Genomic DNA, 22,832 nt, shown 5'->3' with positions numbered 1-22,832 from the left:
GTGTACGTAAAGTTAGTCTAAGGTGGCATTGTCACTTAAACCAAATGGAAGGGGAATGGCTAATAAACGTTCAAACATTCTGAATGCAACACTTCTTTCCTATTTAGTTGTTAATTTTATAGAAAATCCCAAATGTGATACACCTCGGAATGCTGTTTTCATGTTTGCGATGATGCACGAAAATCCTCCTCTCACAATGATGGATGCAGTAAAGAGTTTACATAGTTGATTATTCTCTCTCAATGGCTTTCTCTTATCTCTACCGTACACTTTCCATTGTTTTTGGATGCTGTATTTAGTACTATTCTATCAAAGTGATAACCAATAAGTTTCTAGTTTTTCTATAAACCTATAACAACCTCATAAGTAGCGCATTTTCCACTATAGGCAAGGATATTTGTAAAAATCTTTATGGAGTAAATGAATTTAATTATGCTTTCTCAGAAAACCGGTCGGTTTATTCCGGGTCTGAGAGGGTTTGGAAAAGAAAGTTCCATGTTTAGACCATAGAGTAGAGTTTTTGGGATATGTAACTTTTAATCTGCACGTGGTACTGATGTGAGACTGGTTAACCATCTGAGCACTTCTCTAGGCCAGTCCAGCAACTCGTATAAGATCATACCGTGCTTGTTTAATTAAAGGTGCCCTCTTTATACGATGCTCTACCATTGCATATATTATAGATAAATGCCATCTCAAGATGAGCTTCCGGAATTAATTGAAAAATGAAATCATTAGATTCTTCGTATAAATCCTATAACTCCTTGTATTTTTTATAGGGAGTAGGACGAACTACCTCACTTTTTGAGAACCGGTTCACATCCAGTCTCCATTCTGTAACCTTCACTGAGAGTGCGTCCAAGTATCAATGAACCAAGCCTTTCGGGATAAGCACTATGATAGATAACTATTGCCGTTATGTAGGTAGTAATCAAGATGGCGACTGTTGGTGATTGGTGTAAATGTTACGACTGCCGCATTCAAGACATGAAAATTTTAAACAAAATAACCAGAGCATATCTTTATCTAGATTATTAAGAAAAGTCTGAAAGCTGATTACGAGAAAATCAAATTATGCTACTAAAATAAGTAAAGTAAATTAATACCAAATTGCTGAATTTATTCATGGTCTTATAACGAATAATAAAATATCCCATGTTTGTAATCCACTTCACGAACGTTTAGGAAACATTATCCTCTTTCACAAATCAAAACATTGCTGCTAAACACAGCTGTTCTACTGTTTAGCTATTTGTGAACTTTTCCATCGTCCTTCACCAACCCCGAGCCACTGGCCTTCTAAATTCCAGTACAATTCATTTCAACTCGGCCAAGGTTACAGGCACCGTTCAACGTAGTTTTTACCTACGTTTTAAGAAGTAAATTCGGCTGTATTTCCTGTTGCGTCAGTGCTTGTCTATCATTTGACTTCCGCCACGTGATTGGTGTTAGCGCTGATTATTACTAACAACGGCTTTGTCGTACACTGAACGAATTCTGGCTGTTATCAATCATTCATTCAGGTAAACTACTGAAGTATTTATATTTAAATAGTTCTGCCATAGAATTTAATACTTTTTGTGATATTTTATTATGTACAATAAATAATTACGCCCCATGTTGAAGTTCTTAGCAATGATAAAGTTCTTGTAACTGTGGGCCTTAAGTATTAAACATTAGAAGCTGTTCAGTATATACACGAATATATTGATGCTCTGTTTCTAAGAAGTGGTCTTTTCACTTACGAGAATGACCTTCGAGTTCTCTTCAGGGTTTCTCCGATAAACTTTGACCCCCCCCTCCCAATAACTCCTCAATCATATTTCATATAACATCAGCTTAATAACAAATATTTAACTCTAAAAGTGTCGTTTTATGAAGCTTGGATTCATAAGACAATTATTGACTGCCATGAAATGTGACGTATTTAGCTTTCCCGCAGTTGTTCGTGTATCCTTTGTAATTAGGCATGTAAACCGTCTCCTGTTGGTTTGTTTCCGATTGAATACAGATAGATTCACGAAGATTATTAAATAGACTTGTAATAAAAACTCTTAAGGTGAAATCCTGGTATGAGGATTGTTCTCGTGGACATTAAGTAGTTCTCTCATCCCTATTGAATACCTTGGCGGCCAATTCTTATCTGATGGTTGTTAGGAATCGGATCGGGAATTCTCCGCATGTAAAAATGGCTTGATGGTTCTGAACTCTTCTAGCATGTCACGAGGCTCACATTGTGAAAACATGGCATTGTGAAAACACGTGAATTGTTAATTCACAGCGAGCCATTCACGCCAACTGCACATTCCAAACTTGATAGCCGTTGACATACATACATAAAAAGAATTAAAAAAAAAAGAAAACGTTTTTCAAATACATTACAACTGGCTGAAGAAAAAAGTTGTTTTTCAAGTTTTGCCATTTTAACGTCATATGGAAGGATGCTAACAAGTGTATTACTCAACACAGAACTTTATGTGTTGAGTAATATAACTATTACAAGAAAGTGAAGTATGTTCTTTTATACTCGTAAAATGGATTCTGTTGGCTATCGAAAAATCGATCATAAGTTAGTCCCGGTTGGAATACTAAGAGGGGGTAGAAAGAGGGGAAATAGTTCCATTGAATAAAGAAGGTTCTAAGACTGATGTAAATTTCCGACCGATCAGCATATCAAGAGTCAAAGTGTTGGAGAAGTTGGTCCAGAGCAAAATACAGAAATGGATACATGGAAATGGGATACTGTATGGGGGACAATATGGGTTGTGAAGGGTAGGTCATGTCTCAGTAGGTGGCACAAGTTTTATAATACAGTGACAGCTAAGTTGGATATAGGTAATGGGTTTACAGTGATACTGCTGGACTTTGCAAAGGCCTTTGACAGGAATATCACATGGAATTCTAAGCAATAAACTGCAGCACATGGGGGATGGCTATATGGTTGGTTAGGCGGGTAAGAAGGCAGTTGATGGAGAAATATCAGAGAGAAAGTTTATTCAGAAGCAGGGTTTAAAAGAAGGCCTGTTATTAGTGGTATGCCGCAGGGGTTCGGTTCTTGGACCACTGCTATTTAATTTGTTCATTAATGATATGGGAATGGATCTGAGAGTAACTGATCAGTTGTTTGCCGATTATGCAAAGTTGGAAAGGGCAATAGTTAATACAGATGATGTCAAATTTTGCAAGATGATTTGGATAAACTGGTTGTCTGGGCAAAGGACAATGGATGTTAGTATAGTGTGACAAAGTGTAAACTTATGCATTTTGTGGTGAAGAGATTACCAGCGGGGTGCTTAAGGGTCAAAGCTGTATAACTGAGAGGAGACCTCCACATACCCTTTAAAGGAATGCGGAGAACCGACTAGGGCTTCTGACCTAATGTCCAATCCTCACCTTCTCGCGGTGCACCCTGTTGGGTATCTATTTGGATACTGAACGAAGGAGGATAGGCTGGCAATTTGGGATTTAGCCGACCAAATTGTATTCTTATTGGTTAAACCAAAATAAAAAATGATGGTACAACATGACAAAATTTCATGCCGGCTGGGGAGTCGCCCGGTTAAACAAGGCCCCTTGTTTTCTCCAGGGAACTAGGGCGAAAAGCGAAAAGTCAGCTACTGGAACAAATCTGAAAACAAACCCCAACTCAACATCACCAGAGTTAAATATCGGTACTATCAACGTAAGAAGCCTGAATGGCAAAGAAATTGAGCTAGCTGAGGAATTAGAAAAGTACCAGAGCGACATAATAGGGGTGACTGAAACAAAAAAGACAAAAACTGGTGAGATCTTTCTGAGCAATAAATACAAAATGTTATATTCAGGCAATGACATTCAAGGAAAAGGAGTAGCCATAGTATTCAACACAAAATACGAGGCTAATCTTCTTGAATGGCAGTCAGTCTCAAGTAGAGTAATGTGGGCAAATATGAGAATGGGGAACTGGACAATGAGACTTATTTGTGCCTATGGTCCCACAGAAGGTTCTACTAAGGTAGAAGTGGAGGAATTTTTTGAGGCTTTAGAAAAAGCAACTGACACAATGAAAAAGGAAAAGTTGGTCCTTGTTGAGGATCTAAATAGCAGAGTAGGAAATGATTGTGAGACATACAAAAATATTTTGGGAAAATTTGGAGAAAAGAGCAAAGCTAATAATAATGGCAAATACCTGTTGAATTTCTGCTCAGGACATGGACTGGTTATTACTAACACCATGTTCCAACATAAAAATGTGCACAAATTCACATGGAGAGAAGAGGCTAGGAATAAGAAAAGTCTCATTGACTATGTTATTGTTGATAGTGATGTTTTCTCCCTGGTGCAGGACACCAGAGTGTACAGAGGATTTGAAATTGGAAGTGATCACTATTTAGTCGTGAGCAGGATAAAATTGAATTTCGTATTGAAAATAATCACATGTAAGAAAGTTTTAATGCGAATAAAAGTTGAGCAGCTCTCAAATGTGAACTGTAGACTAAAATACACAAAGATTATTGAAAAGAAAATGAAAGAGTTTGAGAACAGGAATCAAACCTTGGAGATTCAGTGGCAAGCCTTGAAGAAAGCCCTTATTGATTCAGCTAGAGAGGCATTTGGTGAAGTTGTGTGCAAGGATAGAAAAATTAGAACTCCATGGTGGACACAGGAAGTTAAACAGGCAGTGAAGGAAAAGAAGAAAGCATATCAAAAGTTCCTGTCAAATAAGTCAGCTTGTGCTCTTAGAAAATACAGAGACAAATGCAAGAATGCTAAACACTGTGTAAAACTACCTAAACAAAAGTCATGGGAGGAGTTTGGCAAGAATATAGAAAATAAATATCAAGAAGGTGGCAAAATATTCTGGAGGTTGCTGAAGAAGCTTAGGAATGGATGAAAGAGTGGTGTAAAAGGAGTTAGAGATGATAAAGGTGACATGAAAACGGGAGAAAAAGATATCCTTGAAGTATGGAGTAATTACTTTGAAAAACTGCTAAATGAAACAAGCAGTGATGACATCACAGTGATAAAAAACACTGACCAGGCATGCAGTCAGGAATACATATCCATACTTGAAGTAGAAAAAGCCATCAAAGGCTTGAAATGTGGAAAGGCAGCAGGAGTAGATGATATTCGACCAGAAATGCTGAAGTATGGTGGTATAAGAGTCTTACAGTGGCTGCACTGCATAGTTCAGAAAGCCTGGACAGAGGGACGAATTCCCGATGATTGGAGTAAAGCTCTCATAGTACCCATATATAAAAAGGGAAATACAACTGAATGTGAGAATTACAGAGGTATTTCCCTACTCAGTGTTCCTGGGAAGATCTATGCAAGTATACCTGAGAAGAATGGTGGAAGAAAAGCTTGGTGAAGAACAAGTTGGATTCTGGCCAAATAAAGGCTGTCAGGATCATATCTTCACTTTACGACAAACAGTCGAGAAAGCATGGGAATACAACAAAGATCTGTATTTAAGTTTTGTCGATTTGGAAAAGGCATATGACAAGGTGCCAAGAAGGAAGCTATTCAATACGCTACAGTTATATGGTGTCAATGGGACATTATATCAAGCAATTCTTAGTCTTTATTTGAGTTGTAAGTCAGCAGTTAGAATTGAAGGAAGTACAGGAAGACGGTTTAATGTTAAATCTGGTGTGAGACAAGGATGTACATTATCCCCTCTGTTATTCATTATCTATATGGATGATCACATTATGAAGGAAAGTGGTATTAATCATGATATCAAAATTGGAGATGTTAATGTCAGCTCTTTTCTTTATGCGGATGATGTTATACTTCTAAATAAATCTGCTACAAGTCTGCAAGATTCTCTGACTAAATTGAATAACTGTTGTAATAGATATGGTATGAAGGTCAGCAATAAAAAGACAAAGGCAATGAAAATAGGTAGAATCATTGAAAATGTCAACTGTGCTGTGAATGGAGAACCTGTGGAACAAGTAAAACATTTCAGCTACTTAGGCACGATTTTTAGTGAAGATGGTAAATTAAATATGGAAATAGACAATAGAATCAACAAAGCTGGTCTGGTAGGCAGTCAATTGAATAAATTCATATGGAATAAGAGAGAAATTTGTCAGAACACTAAATTAGCTGTAGACAAGACAGTGTTGAAACCAGTTTTAACTTATGGATCTGAGAGCTGGGTCAGAAGTAAAACACTTGACTAAAGACTAGAGACCGCAGATATGAGAGTCCTGGAAAAGATTATAGACGTGAACAGATGGCATCAATGGCAATATCATATTAATAACGAGGATATTAGGAAAGAACTTGACATTGTCGGCATCCAGGAATGTGTTAGCAGAGCTAATCTCAGGTGATATGGTCAATTAAATAGAATGGAAGAGGAAACATTAGCAAAACAAGTGTTCTCTGCCAGGTTGGCAGAAAAACGACCCAGAGGAAGACCAAGATATAGGTGGATTGATACAGTACAAAGTACTTTAGACGATAGAAATATAAGATCTGATAATGTTGGAGTCTTGACAAGTAACAGACTGATTTGGAGGAAAATTATAGATAGGAAGTTAGTAATGATGTAATTTTTTATGTAGTACTGTCATATCCTGTACATTCCTTGAGGGTACATGGCAGGAATTTGATGATGATGATGATGAGATTACCAGCTGTATACCACATTGGTGGGACTATGCTCCAGGAAATTGACGAAGCCAGAGATTTGGAAGTGTTAGTGGATAGGGAGTTAAAATTTAGGGGACACATAGCAAAAGTGGGTAAAACAGCTCATCAAATTACTTGTAAGATCCCATCTTGACTAGTGCGCTAGTCTGAGCGTCTGGGATTCTTGTTGATGAAGAGGAGGTGGAAACGATCCAGAGGCGAGTTACCAAGATGATAGCAGGTCTATGGAATTAGCCATACTAGAAAAGGTCTGAGATTTGTGGATTACAGAAACTAGTTGATAACCGGAAAAGGAGGGGGGAATATAATTGAGACACAAATCACTGAAGGTTGTTTACAAGATTAATTCAGAGGAAATTTTTCAGAACAGGCCTGATGATGGGAGAACAAGAGACATCCTTGGATACTGAGTAAGAATAATTAGCAAAGCTGTTAGCACTAGGTTTTTTACTTGGAGAGTGGTGTATGAGTGGAATAGGTTGCTGGAGTCTGTTGTGGATGCCATGAGTGTGAACGAGTTCAAAGGAAAGTATGATTGCTCTGTAAATGTTGGGCAGTCCTTGACATGATGCGTAGGGCGTCCCTCGATGAGTCTAAGAACTCCTTGGAGTAATAATAATAATAGTAATAATAATAATGTACTCGATACATCTCATTTTATTTATAGCAATCAACTGAAGGATTTTTTAATATTAATTATGATCTGAATGGCTCCAAACGTTTTGGTGATCAATATTGTAAACTATCGATTATAATTCTTATATAGAAACATATCTTCGTCTTTAAAACAAATTGTGATCTGAAAAACAAAACCTAAATAACAAAAAAAAATTATATTCTAGCCTAGAGTACATTAGCGAAATAAGGGAACGATCAAAGACAATTATAAACAGGTGATTTTTGTAACACATTTTTTCTAGTGATCCATTTGTTATTACAGTTGAAATGAAAGCAATTTTCGGTATTGTGTGTACATCCTTTGTGCAAAAAGAAACTGAACTTTTCGAAAATAGAAGAAGCGAGTAGCGCCACCTGTTCTATCTTTTTGTAATTGAAAGCGGCAACTTCATTAGTGTTGTGTCAACTGTGTATGACATTTGTTTTATTAGAAGCCGAGTTATAGTGCCAAGAGTGACAGCGTGTTTTGACGAACGGTCGGTCGTCACGATATTCATGCCGTACGCCACGAATTCTCGCTATCAATCGCTTCAAAACTTCGAGATAAAACTCACCATTGACCGTTTGGCCATGCGGAACGAATTCTTTGTGGATAATGCCCTTGGAGTCGTAGAAACAAATCAGCATTGTCTTTACTTTTGATTTCTCCAAGCGACTTTTTTTCGGATGCCCCTCTTCCTGTGGTCTCCACTCAGCACTGGCGCTTTGTTTCGGGCTCGTACTCAAAACACCACGTTTTGAGTTGCGATCGTTTCAAGGAAGTTTGAGTCCTTACGAGTGGTTTTAATGAGGTCGTTGCAGTGTTCAATTCGATACTTTTTTTGGTTTGGTTTTTTGTGTATTTTGTGTATTTTGTATGCTTAATTCGTTCAATTGAAATGACTTAAAAATTAATTATCTTTCCGAAATATCAATTCTAAATATGAAATTTAACTGATTATTATTATTATTACGTGACACCTACAAGGCTCATCGTGGAATCATTACATTTCCTCTATTTAATCCATACTAAATAAAACGCAACTTGACAAGATTTAACATAGAGCCATCATCTTCCCAACACCAATACTATTTATTGTCTGTGAACTGCATGTATCATGGCAGATTTGGTTTTGTATATGGGATCAAAAACCCGAGTTTCCAGAAGAAAAAAACCTTGCTATCTCAGTGTGAGATCAGGTAATTCACCTTCAGTTGAAGGCGTATAAAATTTCTTCTTGTAACGACAAAAATCGAACGCTAATCATTTCCATTCAATGGGCACAATGCGCATTTCTTACAATTGAGCTGAGACATATGAAATTTGACCAAAATCGTCTATCGAATTTTTTTTATGCATCCGAGGTGCGCACACATTTTATTAAACTCCAAGAGGATGGATGTATGCCAAAGAAAGATTCTGTCACCAGGTGTCCCTTTTTTTGTGTACTTGGAACTGGCACAATGGAAAGGAAACAAAAATCGGAACGGATTGACAAATTTTTAAAAGGAGACAAAATAACTACATTTTGAGAAAATATCTCTCCTCCTCAGATTCTAGAGTAACTCATAATGACGAAGAAGAAATCGTACCAGTGTCAATGCATTTCGCGAAACATACCTAAATTAATATAATTTCGTCCAGCTGCCAGGTATAATTGATCCGAATGTATCTTGATGGATTCTATAGATACGTCTCAATCATTCTCAGTTATTAAAACATGCTACTACTGTTTTCAATGATGAGTGCAGAAATAGTCTTGGAACGAAACCCATTCATGTATGAAAATGATGAAATATATTTAGTAAATCTTCGTTTAATTTAGTACAAGAAAAATGGTTTATAAAATAGCATTTTACAAAACACATTAAAAACTGCGTTTTATATTTTGATAGGTTTTACTTCTCATCAACTGGAAAGAATGGAAAATCAGTGCCGAAAACATAAATTAGTGGAAGTTATTGATGGCTTTTATATTCCTCCAGATGAGCCTTTTACTAAAGAGAAATGGCGAGGGGTGTTAGCCTTAAAACCTGATCCCACGGATTCCTTCATCGTCACGTATCCAAAGAGTGGGACTACTTGGACTCAGTTCATCGTGTGGGGCATTCTAACCAAGGCAGCACCTTTTGTAAGCTTTACGGAGATGCTTCACGGATGTATCCCATTTCTAGAATTGGCAGGTCCAGAAGCTGCTCAATCACTTTCTCCTCCAAGGTGCATGAAGACACATTTACCTTTTCATCTTCAACCCTACCATCCCGAAGCAAAATACATTTACGTAGCTCGCAACATCAAAGACATCTGCATTTCTTATTATCATCATATTAAAGAAATGCCTTTTATTTTTCATTATGAAGACGGAACACTGAATGATTTCTTTGAACTCTACATTAATGGGGAGGTTCCTTATGGCCATTGGTACGATCACGTGTTGTCTTGGTTCGATCATAGAAATGACCGAAATGTTTTGTTCTTAACGTACGAAGGGATGAAAGCCGACCATAATGGATCTGTTATGAAGATCGCTTCTTTTCTTGGGGATCAGCATAAAGAAGCATTAGAAAAGGACCCAGAACTGTTGAAAAAAATTGTTGCTATGACTACGTTTGATGCAATGAAACACATAGATCAGCGTGTTCCTAATCCTCAGCTATTTTCTAATAACAAAGAAATTCGACAGGAAGAGAAAATGGAGGACTCGAAAACGATTGAAATAAATTTCTTTCGAAAGGGACAAGTAGGTGATTGGAAAAATTATTTGACAAGTGATCAGGAGAGAAGACTCGATGAGTATATAAAGAGGCAGCCTAGAGGAGAAGAGATTTTATCGCTGTGGAAATAAGAAATACACTTTGAAGATTATCTTTCAATTAAGAAGTCATCATTCCAATTGCAGTGAAGAAAAGTGTCTTAAAGTTGTGGCAGTTGTGAAACCCACTTTTTATTGTTATTTTTTTCATTTTTTTGTTGGATTTTGAATTAAGAAATTTAGAAAATTGTAATATCAACTGATTTTGCGTTTTATTTCTGAAATGTAATGATTCATAGCTGATAATATATATGTTATCGGTTCATCCCATTTCTCAGCGGGTAGTGTGGCCAAGGAAAAATGTCTGGAACCAATTATAGTTTAATTTTAGTTGAGGACTCAAATAAATATCCGAGTTGGTGAAAGCTTATGTTAACACATTGAGTAAAGAAATTCGCTGGAATGTTTTTTTTTATTTATTTTATTTTAAAGTTGATGTATTTTCAAAACAGGACATAGTTTAAGTAGCATTCATTGATGCCTTTTTTTTAATAAAAAGTATTTATCTTCCCCATGAAACTCCTGTACACTAGTTTTTTATTTTTTTATTTTTCAGCAATGATTATTTAGCGTAGGCATTATCACATCGCCAGCAATCGTAACAATGGGCAGTGCTTTGTAATCAGCTACCTACCTTGTAGTGCCAAAGTGTAAAAGTACAAAATACTCGCATGAAGAAATTCGCTAAGCGCTTAAAGAAAAAAAAATAATAAAGTGCCAAAGAAAACTATCTCCTAAGGAAAAATGTTTTATTATATGAACGATAAAAGTAAAAAATGGAAGGTGGTGAACACAATAATTGGCAATACAAAACAGAAAACATGAATTCCTCGAGGGCAATGATGTCACATACAGCAAATGAGGATGAAGTAAAGAATGTAATAATCGGATTATAAAAAAAAGGAATAAATGGGATATGATAATATAAAGGTCCGAAAACTACATATTATAATTTAACTGATTTTTACACATTTTATAAATAAATCTTTTCCACACGGGGAATTTAACTCATTTATGGAATACTTAAAGGTTGCTTCAGTTCTTCTGTTAACAGACAAACAAGTCAAGTTTGCGCCTGTAAGTAGTGCAAGTCTGAGTAACCCCGCACGTAGTGCAAGTCTAGACAACTCGTGGTAAAAGTTGAATAAGCTCTGATCACTAGTCTTAATATTTACCCTTAATGCAAAAAGCACATCTCCTGGAGGAGATGTATCATGCTATGTATTGAAGGCAAGGGACCACTACCCAGACCGGTTTCGATCTTTATTGAGGTCTCATCAGTGGGAGCCACGCTTAGAAATACTAAGATTTAAGTAATACAGAGCTTATAACTATTTTGAAGTATTTACTCTAAATGTAATATATCATATCTCAGTTATGTTCTGTATGTTGCATCTACACTCATGGGTACATTCGTTTAATTTTGTAGTGATTATATCGCATACATTTGTATTTTTATAACTAGTATTGCCACAACCCTTAGTTACACTTATTGTACAGCTCCTTCTTGTCTGTTTCCATTTTCTGTTCTTTATTCCAACGTATTTCCTTTATCTTGTCAATCTGTACATTGCCACTTGAACAATCGTTGCATATTTCTTTATAATATATGCAATATTACTTTTACTGTCTGCTATTATCAGTTATATTGTTCTAAATATTTGTTGGATCACTGTTGTATTACATTTTCATTGTTTCGAAAAAAAAGAATATATAAAAAATAATATATATTATCTGCATTATTTCAACAATGCAGAAAACTGGATACTGTTGTGAAACAAATTAAAATTTATCAACAATAGAATGGCTGCAACAGTGAACTCCCAACAAATAAGGTGAATTTGAAACTTCACAATCTAGAGATGGCTCGGCCATCAACAAGTTTAGGGAAATTATCAAAAAATATGAGCTTAGCTGTCGATACTCTTCTAAATTCCCCACAAATCAAGGAACGATCAGAACACCAATATGAAGAACACATCCGAACAGTGTTGAATTTCTATCACCAGTGGAAAAACGAAAATGCTCAAGAATATAAAAACTCTGTTGTAGTGAGGAGAGGTGCTGTTTATTCTGTAGCCAAAGTGTGCTTTTGGAAGAACATTGGCAACCTAAACCTGGTGGTCGAGGTGGTGAAATGCATGAACGAAATCGATCACTGTTATCGACTCCTGTTTCTACACACTTTCTTTCCTGCTCAGATCAAAGAGGTATGGGAGTGGCCCGGACATGACGTCATTGATAACATGTCAGTGCAGGAGTCTCCTCTTTCCTACTTTCTTCGAATGGCTAACGACGCTAAATTGAAGATCGACAAGAAGAAGCGGTTTGTTGATGTTATATGTGAAAGGAATAACGTTTTCCATGCATTACACAGATTTCCTTCAGAAGTAATGTTAGCCGTGCTAAGATATGGAGTCCAATTAGATAACGCACTTTACTACAAAGAGGATTTTTTGTGGTCGGACAGTTCAAAAAACGACATCTCCCATTATATTTTTCATTGTTTTGATATGATCTTCAGTGGGAGGCATTGGATTACTGAAAGGGTTACCGAGTTATTAGCTGAAAAATTGCCATGCATTCAATGCATGCTTCGAGTAGTTCCCCAGCCCGTCCTTGGATATCTGCAACACGTGATCAATTATCATAATCATCAAACTATGGAAACGTACGCATGGCATTTTACTGCAAGGCAATTTCTTGATGCTGTAAGCGTTTGGCTTCCCGTGCTGAAACAACGCTATTTCAACCCATCCGAGCTCGTCCACCTCTGTCGTTGTCGAATCAGAGAGTGTCTCTATGACAACTGGCAGCTTCCCCATGGAATTCGGAGACTTCCACTTTCCGCGAATCTTCGTAAGTACCTGGACATTCAATCGGACTTCATCGAGTTGCCAGATGTACAAAAGAGCGTGTCAAGGGTGTCTAAGATGAATTATTTAAATGTGAGAAAAATAAAAGTAAATAAATAAAATGTTTAGTATAATGTTTTGCGTTAAACACAATAGTTTTATATCTTCAGTTATTTCAAAATGTTTTAAATATATAATAAACGAGAAAATAATAATGCCGTTGAATGTTGAATGATGTTTGAAAATGCGTTATTATTAAAACATTTTTTTTTATTTCGAAAAGAAAAACAAATTTGCACTAAAATAGTGTCTTCCACGAAGGGAAAAAATTCTTGGGCAAAAAATCCTTAAAAAAACCCGCTGAGGGATTAAATATTTTAGGACTGTAGATCCGTGGGAGTTCACGGTGCCGGTTTGCTATTCCGAGGGACAACATTTTCGAGTGAAAAGACCCTCCACCTCCATATGAGACCGGCGAACTCACCTTTCGTCAAAAGAGACCCGATAAAGGTTCCTCGCATCACCGACGAGAATCGAACCCAGGTCTTTCCGACCAAAGAGGTTCGTCTATACCGACTCCCAATGAGTATTGTATAGACAAAGAGACTCGTACTTAAGTTTAAAATTTTACCCTGTCAATAAATGAGTTCTGAATTAAGATTGAAATAGGATTAAACGATTTTTCATTAAATGCATTTCAAGTTTAATCACTTGGTATACATTATTGCACAATATTCTTAATTCATAATGTGGAAATGCGACTATAAGAGTGAAGTGTTGGCACTTTCCAAATATAAATATAAAAAAAAAAAAAACAGCTAACGCCTTTTTATTCCCGTAGAGGGAGTAGACGAGGCGTTTAGCCCTATCTAACTCTTGGAGACTGAGTTGGCGGCTCAATCTCCACTGGTACCCAATCAGAGATAGATGGCCCAAGGCTATCACTAATTAAGCGACACGCAGTGAAGAAAGATAGCTCAACAAGTGCCGCCATCTCGTGGTTCCTAACACAATATATTTAATGTCTGAAATAATGTGGATTCTACGGTCGATTTTCTTGAGTTTACGGGACGAAAAACCCGCTTGCCCGTGCCAGAGATCGACTAACTCGGGAACCGGTCGAAAAAAGCTTAGAAAAATTTCCTCTAGTCGCCGACTAGACTCGAAACCAAATCTTCTTTCGTGCGGTCAAGCGCCGTGGTGTGCAAACGCCACATCCACTGAGCTCCACAGGCTTATAAAATATAAATGAAAACATTTTTTATTTGTAATTTCCAGGAAATATATAATTTGCAGTGTTATTTTTATATTATTATTTCCAGTATTATTAATCCTTAATTCTTATCTATAGTGACAGCAGGGAGTGGGGGAACTCTGATTTTTTTTCCCCGTTATGCCACTGAATTCTGTCTCCTACAATTTATTCATCTTGCTAATTATTGTGTTTGTGTTGTCCAACTTGTCTGCGTTATTTGTAAGAGGAAAAAGCTCGAAGGTACGGAAGAAGAAACCTGTGAACCTCACATGAGACTTGGAATTGTATTTGGATGAATATAGGGGAGAATAAATGAATAAATAGAGGTTGTGGGGATCAGATTTTCACCATAAACAAATAGATGAGAAATCTTGAGAAAATTCTAGACTCAAAAAGGCATACGACAAAGCACAAAAGTGCAACATAATTGTAATGTTCCTAATTGACGACATCAACTACATTCCGAATAGAGAACCTAAGAAGTTTCAAGTTTTTTCTTGGTTATATTATAAATTACAGATGCCAAGCAGTTATATTCTCGTGTTTCATCCTTTATCCAAGTGAAAGCAAACAAAGTTTGCGCGTGAACTAACTTCACGATTGTGCTTCTTGTATATAGAGGCTAATGACTTCACATACACAAGTAACTCAGTCGTGATGTTACTTCATGCGCAGACTTTGTTTGCTTACGCTTGGATAAAGGATAAATGAAACCAAGAATATAATTTCTTGGCATCTTTAATCTATAGCAGAAGTAAAACATTTCAGCTATTTAGACACAAGGTTTAGGGAAGATAACAAAGGAAATGCGCAAACAGACAACAGAATAAGCCCAACTTGCACAGTTGGGAGCCAGTTGAATAAATTCATGCAGAATAACAGAAACGTTATCCAAAACATTAAACTAGATCAGTATGAAGGACAGTATTCACTCTGTTTAGCCTACTGTTCTTGAGAACTGGGAGAGCAACTAGATGGCGCTAGTTGCAGAATCATATAAATTTCATTGTTGGCCTTCATGAATATGTGAGGAAAGATAATCTTTTGCCAGGTTTTTCAGGCAAAAGATCCATAGAAAGATGAAGATCTGTATAGATTGATGCAGTTAAATGCCCTAAAAATGCGAAATCTATCAGCTAACTATACTGCAGTCATCTCGACAAGTAAGAGACTAATTTGTAGGGAAACCAGGACACTCAATGACAAGAAGTTAGGAAGCAGTAATTTAAAAATAAACATTTAACACCAACAGATTATCTTGACAATCTTTGAGGATACATATCAGGAATTTGAAGACGGGTCACGATGATGCGAAATCTCCATGGATCAAGTTTCTTTGCATGCTTCGAACTCAGTTTAACGAAAATAAAATATATTATCTTCCTCGCAACCTTACTACTGATTGCTTTATTATTTTTCAGAGAAGGCAAACACAGGGAAGAAATATTTGTGTGATAGCACCGCCCATGCCTCTTACTAAAGTTATTATATGAAAAAATAGCTATTTTCGAAATCGGTGATTAACGTGATGACGAGTATGTTTATTCTGCAGGATTTTCCATATTATTTAATAGTAAATTTCTTACATTGATAAGTCTGACACCACTTAGATCATTTAATAGTGTACCTGGAAGTGCGCATGCGTACACTTGTGTATTCATTTGCTTTCAGCATATTGGGAATTCTTTGCAGACACTGATGAGAACTTTTAAATCTAGATAATCTAACAGTTTAATTTAAAAAATAAATAAACATTAATAAAATAATAAAATGAAGAAATTAGTCAATGAAACAGCAATAAAGTAGAATTCACATTACATTTTATTAACAGACTGGGTTTGTTACGCAACACAACTCATTCTGTTAGTTCAATTATTTCTTCAGAAGTATAATATGGTATATGTTATATTTACAACGATGACTATCGACAAATATAGGATTTGTATCCTTCCTTATTTTCTAAAATAGACTATCTTTATCTTGGATTAACCCTGTAGTCATTCTGTTGATTTATTTCTGTATTGTTGGATTCTGAACATATCGGGCTGACTCATCACTTTGCATTCCGCCCTCCAGGCTGATTTTTGAATATACCGACAGTTTTGAGGACTGTTGAAACTGATATCTTGCATATTCTATAAGGTAAATTACAGCATTTTGACTTCCTTATACTCAGCGCTTAACATCTGCACTTTTATCAAGAACAAATGGATTTTGGCCTTCACACGCAGAGTATATATTTGGTTTCTCGTACAAAAGACTTTAGCACCTATCGGAAAGTGTCTTTTCAATCACGAATATTCATATTACGATATTCATAAATTACTTGCTCAATACACACTAAAAAATCGGAATAGTTTTATATCTACAACTCCGTTCACGCCCACAGGCACGCATGCACGCTTTTGTGCTTTTTCAGTCAGCATTTTAACCACTTTCTTCGCTTATCCGATAGTATCTTCGGATGACTTTTGTTCTTCGGAGTAGGCGAGACAATTTTAGCCCTATGTGCTTTTTTTTTTTTTTAAGTAGACTGACGTGCGATCCGTCTGTATCAGGAGCCAGTAAGATATGGCTGGCCAAACTATCAATGATTTTAAACGCCATCCAGTGAAGGTACAGCAAACAACTGTCGCCATCTCGTGGTCGCTAACCGTAACGCAATGTTTATTTAATTTGCTAAATTTTAATTATTAATTCCAGTTTAATAAAAGAATTAATAGTAAAATAAAATTGAAATTTTTGAAAAATATATTCATGTGAATTTGAAAAAATAATTCGGTACAATCAAAAAAAGTATTATTATTATTATTATTATTATGAGTACTCCATGCAGACAAAAGACTCATCGTGGGAGACCCACTCTATCCATTAACACAATCCTACACCTCCTTAAACCTATTCGCTGTTGGGGCGCTTCACAACCATCACTGGCAATCCATTCCATTCATTTACCACTCTCCAAATACAGAACCTAGTCTGCACACCTTTACTAGCTGAACGCTTAGGCAACTTCCAAGTGTGACCCCTTGTTTTTCTCCTACTCCTCATGCATTGAAAAATTCCTTTTGTGTCAGTCTTATAGAATCCCTTCAGTAACTTATAAGTTTTTATCTTGTCTTCTCTTCTCCGCCTGTTAGTGAAACTCTACAACCCACACACTGTCAATCTATCCCGATAGGGAACATTTCACGGACCTGTCATCAGCTTGGTTACTTGTCTCTGAATACTTTTCATTTCACCATCTCCCTATCCTTACGTAGATGACCAAATCTGTGCACAGCAGTCAACACGTGGCGAAATCATAGAATTATAATGAGGGATAATAACCTCCCTAACTTTACATGTCAATGTGTTCTTCAGCATCCAAGTGAACTATTTTGCCAACTCTTGCAATGCGTCCCCTGAATTCTCTGATTCAGATCTCTATCCACTATCACCCTCAGATCGCTAGCCTCATCCATTTCCTGTAAACTAATGCCATCAATATGAAGTGTGTATTATTTTCATCCCGAAGTACATTACCTTACATTTTACAACATTGAATTGATAACCATTGCCTTTTTCCTACACTGCCAGTTTATTTAAATCATCCTGTAAGATATCTGCATCACCATTATCAAATATTGTCCTCCTTTACCGTCTAACGTCATCAGGAAACAAATGAATATCCCCCTTCGAATCATCCGCTATATCATTAGGGAGTAGTGGTCCTGGTAGAGAGTCTGGGGCACTCCAGTGGTCACCATCATTCGCCTTGATTCCACTCCACCATACACCACCTTCTGATGATTGTATATCAGTCACCCCCCCCCTCTATCCATGCTACCTCCCTCATATCCATTCTAATTTGCTCCAACTTATCTAATACTTTTTCAATTCTGTGAAATACCTTTGCAACGTCCAGCAGAATCATGGTAGCCATTTCCTTTATTCAATTCTGCTGTCACCTTGTTTTAAAATTTTACACAAAAATCACCCCTTATAAATTCAAAAAGTCATGAGCTCATGTCATTAACCCTTTATCTCTACTGGAAGAAACAAGGGATAACTTATTTTCTGGTAATCATGAGTGCATACATATCAAATGCATGTTAATATCATTCTTCCATCACTATACCTTTACAACTTTACCAGATATTTACAAAGCAACCTTTAAACACTCGATCTCATGGATGACACAATTATTACTTGTTCGAGATGGTTAAACATCCTTATCCGTGATACTTCTTACGCATGCGTATTTATAACGGAGATCATAAATAATTCAGGATATGTATTAAGCATGTCTATCCACGATATCTATTAGACATGTTTGTTCGTGTTCTTAAAGATAATTATCCGTATCTTTAGCTTTTCCAAAACCACTTCCTAACTTCAAAGTTCAGATTATTTTGATTACATAATAGCATTCTAACAATCCCACGTCAGCCTTCTTTGATTGTGTCTTTAATTGCATATTAGCAGAGCTTATATGCTCTGATAATGTCCATTTTGTAGATTCGTGGTTTTACCATAACGATTTGCACGTTCTGGTTAGTCGTGGAATCTTAATCCATTTAAAGCAGTATGTGGCGAAACGAGGTGCTCATCACTGGGAACTGATGGTCACCAGGAGGAATTCATCACATTCACCTGTAAGCAGGATACTAGTGAAGTGGTTGAAAACACGATGTGGCTGACTTGGTGTATTTGAGGCTATCGCAGTGGGCTCAATCCGCAATTAAACAGGTATCTATAATAAACTACGCACCCACTATACTTACTGCTAATTATATTATAAAAGTATATATTTCATTGTGATGTTTTGCTCGTTTACGATAATTTTTTAAACCTTGGATTCCAGAGATGATATACATGCATAGTAAACAGTGAATTACATGAGAATTTTTTTTAAAAAATCAGTTTTCTTTTTTTACTCGTCCTCCTTAAAATTTTGTGTTACATTAATGTGATTTTTCTGTTTTTGTAGATCTATTGGCAGATATGGCAAACCTCAAGCCGGCCTTTAAAAATGTGGGAGGACTGCTAATACCTAAATATATCTTCAGTAGTGAAAAGTGTTTAAAAGCACTTGAATACAAGTCGACAGCAGATGATATTTTCGTAGTCGGTTATCCTAAAAGTGGATCTACTTGGTTGTCGTACATTTTGTGGGCTCTTGAAAACCCTGGCGCTCCTTTACCAAATGTGAATGAAATGGAAGCCTACATCCCGTTTTTAGAACTCGCAGGACCAGAAACATTAAATGACAAATCATCACCAAGGTTTATCAAGACCCATATGCCTTTTAATCATCAACCTTACCATCCTTCAGCAAAATACATCTATATCGCACGCAATCCTAGAGATGTTTGCATTTCCTATTTCTATCACGTGAAAATGTTGGATTCTTTTAATTTTAGAGATGGTCGCTTTGAGGATTACTTCCAGTGCTTTTTGTCAGGAGAAATAGCATTTGGTGATTGGCACCAACACGTTCTATCATGGTTGGACCACAGAAATGATCCAAATGTGTTATTTCTCTTATATGAGGAAATGAAGTCCGATCCAGGAGCAGGAATTTTGAGAATTGCATCTTTTCTTGGAGGCAAGTATGTGAAAAGTTTGGAAAAGCAGCCCGATCTCTTAGGGAAAATAGTAGAGGCAACTTCCTTTCAAAATATGAAGACCATTCCATTTTTTCGTCCTTTATTTGGTGAAAAAGATAAAAACTCCGACGTGGATCTAACAGTATCGCAAGATAAACAAAATTACAGAAAGATAAATTTCTTCAGAAAGGGTGAAGTTGGAGATTGGCAAAATCATTTGACTGAAGACCAGGTGAAACGATTGGATGAATCCTTTATGAACAAACCTCATTCAGACAAAGTTCTTTCATTATGGAAAATCTACTGGGGATAGCGTAATCATTTTCCGCTGGATTGGTTTAATAAACATTCACCAATATTAAATACAAAATTGATTGTGTATTGATTACCTTAATGCCTAATTTGTAAACAGATTTTTTTTAACTAACATGCCTATAAAGCAAAATAACGTTTGCATTTCTAACATAATGAAACGAGGATGTTCAAATTTCTGATGACGTACCTTGAAATTGTATAAGATACCATGATAGTCATATACCGACAAGCTTACGTTGTAATTAGCTTTCTGTGAACAATTTTCTCAATATTACCCTCTTATATGTATCATTATTCCAATAGTCAGATCTTATACTTAGGTTGTCTTAGGTACTTTCAAACGCATCAATTCTGATCTTTTTTTTTTCCCTGACATCCTGGCTAACATTCCATAACCTAGCTTCTTTCTCCATTCTGTTTATATCCAAACTACCTGAAATTAACTGTATGCACACGTTTTTGAAAGTTAAACTCTAGGTTACTTCCTGATATTAAATCCATATGTTTACACACATAATTTTACTCAGAACTTTCACATATAATACAGCTAGATTTGAGTTTTGGTCAACTTCTCCGTATTATAATATATAAATATATTCAACCAGTTCCAATCGATGCGAGCTTTACTTGCGCTATTTATATAACAGTTTCATTAGAACTGTACCTAACTATCTGAAATGTTAGAAGTTTTTTCCCACTTGGTTAGACTATAAATTATATAGTTAGTTTAATCCTTTATTCAAGTGTAAGCAAACAAACAAAATATGACTTCTGCATTGCGTCAACCTTAGTATCACCATCACTGGGTCTGGCTCCCACTGAAGAGATCTCAATAAAGATCGATAGAGATCTGGGTAGTGACCCTTCTCATAATGCATAGCATTATACGTCTGCAAGGATATGTGCTTTGCATTATGGGATACCAAGGAAAGTGATCAGAACTTATTCCACCTTTGCCACGAGTTGCCTCAGTCCTGAAGATACTTCGGCTCAAACTTTGTTTGCTTACACTTGGATAAAGGATTAAACTAAATTTATTAATTTATCTGAAATGTTTTACTTGTTCAATTGGCTTGCCATTGAAAATGCAGTTGACGTTTTCCAATTTATTTGCCTATTTCGTAGAGTTTTTAAGTATTTAAGTATTTAAGTTTTAATTAATGTGAATTTTCTAGATTGAACACCTAACAATGTCATTTCAAATACAGTAAAAGATAACCGAACAAGATTTTACAAGATTATGAACAAAATGCTATAACTACTTCTGGTTATAGCGAATAAAGACAGTCCATTAATTATTGGCGTAATTTATACCATGATTTGCTGAGATATCTGGGGCGGAACGGACTTCATCTCTATCGTGTTCTGTCTGTTACATCCGTTTGCATTCCATAGGGAACTCATTGACAAAGATCACACTTCTGGGAAATCTCTTTAAGCAATTGTGGTTTTTAAGCTCCCGTATGTGTAAAAATATTATGTAAGATGATCCTTCTATGGAAATGGTAGAGAAAATTGTACAACAAGAATAATTAAGAAATAATAAGTTGAATAATAGGAATAGGATTTGCTTCTGTACATATGTGAAATACGGCTGCTGATGACCTAAAAGCAACAGAATCCCAAAGCCTCCATTTCACCAAGAACAACACGACGAGTATTCACTTGCATAAACGGAATATTTGAAAAAAGTATGATTTTCAGGACCCTTGTCATCATCTTCCAGAGTAAAAAAAATGCTGTACAGAATGTGTCGGAATGGAAGAAAAAGTAAAAATAGAAGATCTTCTGTCCTTTAGATTCTTCAGAATTTATCCATCTAAATTACGTAAGAGTGTATTTGGCAAGGTCTTGGGAACTGGATATTTGATATGAAAATGCTTAGGTGGATGTGCGGTGTGACCAGAAAGGATCGTCTGAGAAATTACTATGTAAGGGAAATGGGGAAAGTTACGAACTTAGGAACAAAGATACAGGAGGCAAGGTTGAGATGGTTTGATGATGTGATGAGGAGGGAGGACGAATATGTGGGAAGAAAGGTCATGCAGATGGATGTGCAGGAGAGGAGGAAGCGCGGATGACCAAAGAAAAGATGGTGGAGGAGGACTTGAGGATGAAGAACTTGGATGTAGCTTCAGACCAAGACAGGAGGTTGTGGAGGAGACTCACCACAAACAGCGACCCTACTTAAACGGGAAAAGCTGCAGAAGAAGAATAATAAGAAGAAGAGTGAACATCGTGCTTGGTCACAGCAAGCAAGAGCAGTGAAGTGATCAGATGAGGTAGGTATCTTGAAAGGGACACACAGTACTCCTTGATAGTAGTGAAGGTAGTGAGCAGAACTCCTACCTGAATATCCTTACCAACTAAGCACATCCAGTCATGTTAACCGTTAGTTTCAACGTGATGACAATACCAACAGGTTAATGCATCCTTGATACATATCTTCGAGGATTAGATCCAGAAGCATCACAGAGATATTACTAAAATGGATGATTCACCCTATTCACTGAATCTGAATTCCTGTGAACATCTTCGTGATGCACTGCATGGAGATGTTTGTGACTGGAGAACGCCCAGCAAATAGATGGTGCTAGAAATATCATATTTACTTAAAGGAGTGATGAATATTTAAAGCATTTATCATCAGTCTTAAAGGAGATTTCTGGAAGTAATGGGGATGAATTAATCACACCACAGT

At 36.4% G+C, this 22,832-nt stretch overlaps 1 protein-coding gene across 2 annotated transcripts; it reads left to right on the top strand.

Annotated features, from left to right (window-relative positions):
* The first annotated feature begins 1,441 nt into the window (after nucleotides 1–1,441).
* LOC150095236 (sulfotransferase 1E1-like) lies at nucleotides 1,442–20,405 on the top strand. Of its 2 annotated transcripts, none has more exons than XM_090410176.1 (2): nucleotides 1,442–1,523; nucleotides 9,199–10,557. In XM_090410176.1, exon 2 carries the CDS (start codon nucleotides 9,225–9,227, stop codon nucleotides 10,146–10,148), a length of 924 nt encoding a protein of 307 aa, XP_090266302.1. In that variant the 5' UTR covers nucleotides 1,442–1,523; nucleotides 9,199–9,224; the 3' UTR covers nucleotides 10,149–10,557. The 2 variants fall into 2 exon arrangements, with proteins under 2 accessions (XP_090266302.1, XP_090266303.1); XM_090410177.1 differs by lacking the exon at nucleotides 9,199–10,557 and adding an exon at nucleotides 19,198–20,405 and having other exon boundaries at nucleotides 1,448–1,523.
* Nucleotides 20,406–22,832: the final 2,427 nt, after the last annotated feature.

This window comes from Typopeltis vanoorti, chromosome 20, assembly GCF_054136105.1.
Source record: "Typopeltis vanoorti isolate ZY-2024b chromosome 20, IOZ_Tvanoo_1.0, whole genome shotgun sequence".
Taxonomy (NCBI): Eukaryota; Metazoa; Arthropoda; class Arachnida; order Uropygi; family Thelyphonidae; genus Typopeltis; species Typopeltis vanoorti.
This window is presented reverse-complemented; position numbering and strand designations above follow the sequence as displayed.

Bases quoted from the DNA above. Each gene is read 5' to 3' on its own strand.
- LOC150095236 (XM_090410176.1), top strand. From the start codon at position 9,225: ATGGAAAATCAGTGCCGAAAACATAAATTAGTGGAAGTTATTGATGGC.